Consider the following 6,226-nt stretch of genomic DNA (forward strand, 5'->3'; position numbering starts at 1 on the left):
TTCTTACAAAAGAAATGCTTCATACCACCAGAAGTAGAATCACACTGAGGCGAAACTAAATGAAAACAAAGGTTTACAGAATAAGCCTGCAAAGAACTATGAAGATAAATGTTACATGTATGGTATGAAAAGACATTAGTGACCTATATCAAGCCCCCTAAAAAGAAAAGGGGGTTGAAATGAATTTTGCTAATCACAGTAATCCTGAAGATTCTCCAATTTGTCTTGATACTCTAAATGGAAAGAGTAACATTTATCTTGATGTTTCTGATTTCTTTGTAGACTCAAACACAAAAACTGATCTTTTGATTGGTGATAAATATGTCTACATCAATTAAAATGTTTTCATTGTGTCTTAATCACACAGTATGTTTACATTGTCAAATTTAATTGTATTTTGTTATTTTCTTTTTTATTAATGAAATTTAATATATATTTTGTTTATATATGGAGGTATGGGTCATATTGATGGAATGAGTAATTACAACGCATACAATTTTTAGAGATAATAAATATTTTCAACACTTGATATTAAACAAAGCTAGGGTTAATACAATATCAGGTTCATCAAACATAATCGAAGGCTCTAGAAGAGCAAATATCATATTGCCAAAATGAACAAAATTTTGTATTGACGATGCTTTGTATTCTTCTAAATCTAGAAGAAATTTAATTAGTTTTAAGGATATTCGTCTAAATGGTTATTATGTTGAAACCACTAATGAAGGCAATGACGAATATCTTTATATTACTTCAATAATTTCGGGCCAAAGCTCATATTGAAAAAACTACCTGTTTTCTCTTCCGGGTTGAATTATACAACAATAAGAACAATTGAATCACATGTTGTGGTGCATCAGAAGTGCTCTAATCCGAAGATGTTTATGCTTTGGCATGATCGTCTTAGATATCTAGGAACAATTATGATGCGTTGAATAATTGAAAACTCGCATGGGCATCCCTTAAAGAACCAAAAAATTCTTTTACCAAGTGATTATCCTTGTGTTGCATGTTCTCAAGGTAAACTTGTTATCAAACCATCCCCTTCTAAGGTAATTGTTGAATCTCCATCATTTTTACAAAGAATTCAAGAGGATATATGTGAGCCGATTCACCTTCCATGTGGGCCATTTAGATATTTTATGGTTTTAATAGATGCATCATCTAGGTAATCACATGTTTGCTTGTTTTCTACTCGTAATACTGCATTTGCTAGATGTCTTGCTCAAATAATTAGATTACGAGCACAATTTCTTGATTATCCAATTCAATCTATTTGGATGGATAATGCAGGTGAATTTACATCTCAAGCATTTTATTACTATTGTATGTCAATTAGAATTAATGTTGAACATCCGGTTGCTCATATTCATACTCAAAATGGTTTAGCTGAATCGTTTATTAAACGACTATAGTTAATTGCTCGACCTTTACTTATAAAAACATATTCCCATCACATTCCCATCACTAGGGAGGGAAAAGTCGTTGGCAAAAGCACAACAAGAAATCACTTGAAATAATTCGATGTTATCTCAATTTGATCCTCGTACAAATCAATTTGAACTAGAAGTTCAGAGGATTATTCATTTGTAGAGTATTGCAAATCAATTGTCGGATGCATTTACTAACAACAAGAAAATAGTTAAGTCTCACATTCCAACTGCTAATACTCCAGCGAAGATAGAAGTCCCTGTAGGACAATTATCATTCTATTATTATTATTATTATTTTTTAATATGGGTATTAATTATGCGGGGCATTAATTACACAATTATCATCTTAACATCTGGGACAAATTCAAAAGGCTAGGATATGGATTTTCAGCTACCAAACAATTTTTTTAAGTTTTTTTTTTAATTATTTTTTTTTATCTTATATATATTGGGTATTTTAGTAATTTTGGTACAATTCCAATAAGAGCCTGTGTGTAGTCACCAATTTAAGGAATAGGAAAAACTATTTTATTCCATCTTCTCTCATTACCAATAATAATTATTCATTTCTTAATGCAATAGTCATTCTGCATACTAAACTAGCCCTAAAAGCTCAATCAATCGTGCTTGATTGATTGAATATGTGCATCAAGTGTCATACTAAAACTCAATAGTTTGATTGACACTTTGATTGACTCTCGATCGAGCAAACATGTGATAACCTTATTTTTTAGTTGACTTGCCTTATTAAACTCATGTTTTTTCCTACTTGTAAAAGTTTTTTGACTCACAATTTTCATTTAGAGTGGAGGCTACTATTCCTTGTTCATTAAGATGCCAAACCTTCCTAAGCCTAAACTAAAATACAAACCTCTCATTAAGTTTTGTGTGAGTATGTTTAGGTTACTCCTAAATTCCAAAAAGGGAAGAAAATAAGATTTTTGGACACCTAATGTAATTCATACACAAAACAATCAAACGGTTGGTACCGGTGGAGGAAAATGTTCAAATGCTTCATGAAATGATAGAACGATTTTTGTGAAATATCAGGAACATTTGCATATTAGTATATGGGTTAGATGCTATGGTCTAGGTTTAATTTGATGCAAGTTGCCTTGGATCCAACGGCGAAAAGTGACCGGCGCAGCCATGTCCCACTTGCCATGGGTGGATATATATATATACCATTCCTAATTATTTGAAAAAGAAAATGGCATTCTTTCTTAATTTTCCTATTTAAACGTATGTATATAGCATTTCTCTTAAATACACATAATTATCATGTTTAAGATAATTGTTCAAACTTTTTTCTTTTTCTTTTTGTTTTCGAAGCTCTTTCAATATGGTAGTTCAAAACATTTGCAAACATTTAATTAGACATTGAACCATTAGAAAAAACAGCATACTAGGAGGTCGTGATAATTTCAACGTTCTGTTAAAAACCTTAGAAAACATGTTCTTTTTTATCAAGGGAAAACACAATCAAAGTTTTTGTCTTTGCAATATAATTTGAAAGTATGTGTGATAATTTTTTCACATCTTTAAAAGAAACCTTTTCAACCTTTCCCACTTCTTCATCCCCCATTCTCGATCGATCTCTACCATTTATAAAATTAGCATTTCAATCTAAATTTGCACCGGACATTACTGTAGAATTTACGAGAAATATAAAATAAGAAGAGGAATAACCGAAGCAAATAGATAGATTAGTTTGAATTTTCTTAGAATTTAGTTAAAAACAAAAAATATTAACAAACAACCAAAAATAGAAAATACTTAAAATTACTTTCACATTTACGTCATTTGAGGACACATTTTTCCAATAAAGAACAAAAAAAAACTCTCATATTACACAGAAAAAACTTACTTTTCATTTCCTTTCTTTCATCTTTATTCTCATCGTCTATAAGAAATTAATACAAAATGAAAAAAAAAAAAAAGGAAAAAATTATACCTGAAAAAAAAATAAAAGATAAAAAATAAAGTTTCTATCCCATAAAACTAGAACTTTTATTGCCATCTTCAAAACAATATGAAAAAGAGAATTCAAAAACAAAAAAGAATAATTGGTATTTTAAAAATATCAACTTAAAGTTATTAAAAACCTTGTTTAATACTCGCAGAACTCATTAATCCCCATGGTCATGCCAGATGTTAAAAACAAAGGATCGTTGTAGTTATAGAAAGGTTGATTGGAGCACAAGAACTCCGTCGAATTCGGTGTGAATACCGGAAGATTTGTCATGTATGCATTCGTCGGTGGCTCGAAAATTGGCGACACAAAACAAGAATTGATCACTTGCCCGAAATCACCTATGCTGCTACAATTCTCGTCAGTAACAACTGAAGATGACTCATTATCATCATGGTTTCCTAGTCCAATATTCTTGTTCTTGTTCTCGTGATCCGAGTTCAATATTTTCAAATCGGCATCATTTCCGGGTTCGGATTTTTGATGATGATCATGCTGCGTGGCAACGGCCTCCTCGTCATCGGAGCGCGATAGTCCAGTGAGTTTCTGCACCAATGCCATGAAGTCGCTAGGGTGCGTATGGATTACCTTTGGAGAATGAGTGTAGATTATGACCGGGTGGCGTTGTTGGGGCTTGTTCGGCCCCGTTAAACCGTTAATAGACGATGATGAAGACGACGGTGACGTAGACGATGATGTAGACGATGGTTTCTTGATGAGATGGGAGTCCTTATTGACTTTCAAGGGAGGTGGACACAAGGCATTGTTATTGATCATTTCCTTCTTTGCATGGAATTGTGCAGGGCTCATGATTTGAACGGTGAGTTTAGTTTGATCCTAGTTCTATGGAATTTGTTGAAGCAAATTTAGAGGTTATATATATATTGGTGATGAGGGTGATGGAAGAGATGGCGATTATGTAATATTTGTAGGGAAGCTTGAGTTTTTTGGTCGATGATTGGAGGAGAGCGATGGTGGAGTGCCACGTAAGTAGGGTGATGGGGATTGTTTGGTTTGCTAGGGGTTGGTTTGGTCATTTGAAGTTAGAAATGTGCTGGAAAATGACGTAGAGAGAATGGCAATAAGTGGCTGACCGTTGGAATAGGATTTTTTTAGTCTATTTTAGGCTGGAGAATATTCAGTTAATAGGATATTTTGGAACCATAAATAAGACATCTGTCCCATTAATATAAATAATATTAAAATATTATTTATATTTTAAAAATAATTAAAAATTAAAATAACAAATAATTAAAATAATTTAAAAAAAAAAAAAAAAAAAAAAAGTAAGAGGTGGTTGGCCACCCTAGTTAGGCCTCGGCCACCCCCAATGGCCAAATAATAAATAAATAAATAAATTTATTTGGTCCTTGAGGTGGCCGATCTACCACCAAGGGCGAAACCACCCCTTGGGAATGGCCGAAGTCACCCCCAAAGCCTTTAGGGTTAAATTGGCCACCCCCAAGGGCCAAAGGGTGGACGATCCACCCCTAAGGGTCATGGGATGGCCGAAGCCACCCCAAGGGGTGGTTGGGGGTGGCTTTTTTTTTTCTTTTTTTTTTTTGGGCCTTAGGGGTGGATCGGCGAAGGGCAATGGGGGTGGCTGAAGGGGCGGTTAGCCACCCCCATGGCCCTTAGGGGTGAATTGGCCACCTCGAGGGGCCAAATAATATATATATATATATATTTTGCCCTTGGGATGGCCAAAGACATCCTCTTACTTTTTTTTTTATTATTTTTTAATTTTTAATTATTTTTAAAATATAAATAATATTTTAATATTATTTATATTAATGAGATAGATGTCCTATTTATAGTCTAAAACCTCTTTAGAGAGATCTTGATCATTACTGTTGAGGGTGTTGACATGGTGAAATACGAGTGGCTATCTATCTGAAAGGGGGGTTCTATGTGTCCGTCTTTCTTAGCGGATCGGTAGGTTGGCACTTTTGGCGGCAAAACAAGGTTAATTAACAATTTACGAGAAAAAAAAAAAAAAATGAAAACCTTAATGCACACAACCACGCATTTTGCCTGCTTCTGTTCTTAGACTCTGGGTTGATTGACATGTGTAAGTGAAGCCATCCAAGTATTAACATTTTTTAACCCCTTTCTAGGGTGGCTGAGATAAGTTTGATACAATACAATTCATATTTTATTACATGGAAAAAGTTTTTTTTTTTCAAAATCACCAAGAATCGGGTAACTAATGTTGAGTTAAAATTAGGCCGTTCAATAGTAGTAAGCCACCTCAGCTAGGCATACCAAATCAAGTTAGAATCAAAACACATGATTACACATACAATCGATAAACAATTCTCATTAGGGCTGTAAACGTGCCGATATACTCGACAATTCGCTCAATACCCGCTCGGTTAAACTCGAGCTCGACACTATACAAGCTTGCTCGTTACTATAAAAACTCACTCGATTAGTAAATGATACATAGTCGACTCTCTTGATTAAACTCAACAGGGGCTCATGAGTTCGACTCATTTAAAGCTCGACTTGCTCAACTCGCCCGGCTCGTTAGCCCGACTCGTTAGCTCATTCATATATATATATATACACACACAAAATACATTAATATATTACAAAACTGAGTTATATAAATTTAAGTATGCATATTAGAAATTAAATAATATATGTTATATATGTTATTTAATATTTATATGTGCATCTATTAGTTAACTTACTAACTAGTTAGTTCATAAACTAACATATTATCTAGTTAATTGATGTGTGTGTGTGTTATATATTAGTATTAATATACTGTAACGCCCCGTAGAAATCAATTAACTAATATATATATATTAACATG

General features: G+C 33.3%; 1 protein-coding gene across 1 annotated transcript; it reads right to left on the reverse strand.

Annotated features, from left to right (window-relative positions):
* Nucleotides 1-3,543: 3,543 nt before the first annotated feature.
* Nucleotides 3,544-4,215, reverse strand: LOC132185287 (VQ motif-containing protein). The gene has a single exon (XM_059599081.2). It carries the CDS (start codon nucleotides 4,213-4,215, stop codon nucleotides 3,544-3,546), a length of 672 nt encoding a protein of 223 aa, XP_059455064.2.
* Nucleotides 4,216-6,226: the final 2,011 nt, after the last annotated feature.

This window comes from Corylus avellana, chromosome 7 (genome assembly GCF_965113065.1).
Source record: "Corylus avellana chromosome 7, dhCorAvel1.hap1.2, whole genome shotgun sequence".
Taxonomy (NCBI): Eukaryota; Viridiplantae; Streptophyta; class Magnoliopsida; order Fagales; family Betulaceae; genus Corylus; species Corylus avellana.

What these genes read in the sequence shown, in the direction of transcription:
- LOC132185287 (XM_059599081.2), bottom strand. Translation starts at nt 4,215, where the DNA reads ATGAGCCCTGCACAATTCCATGCAAAGAAGGAAATGATCAATAACAAT.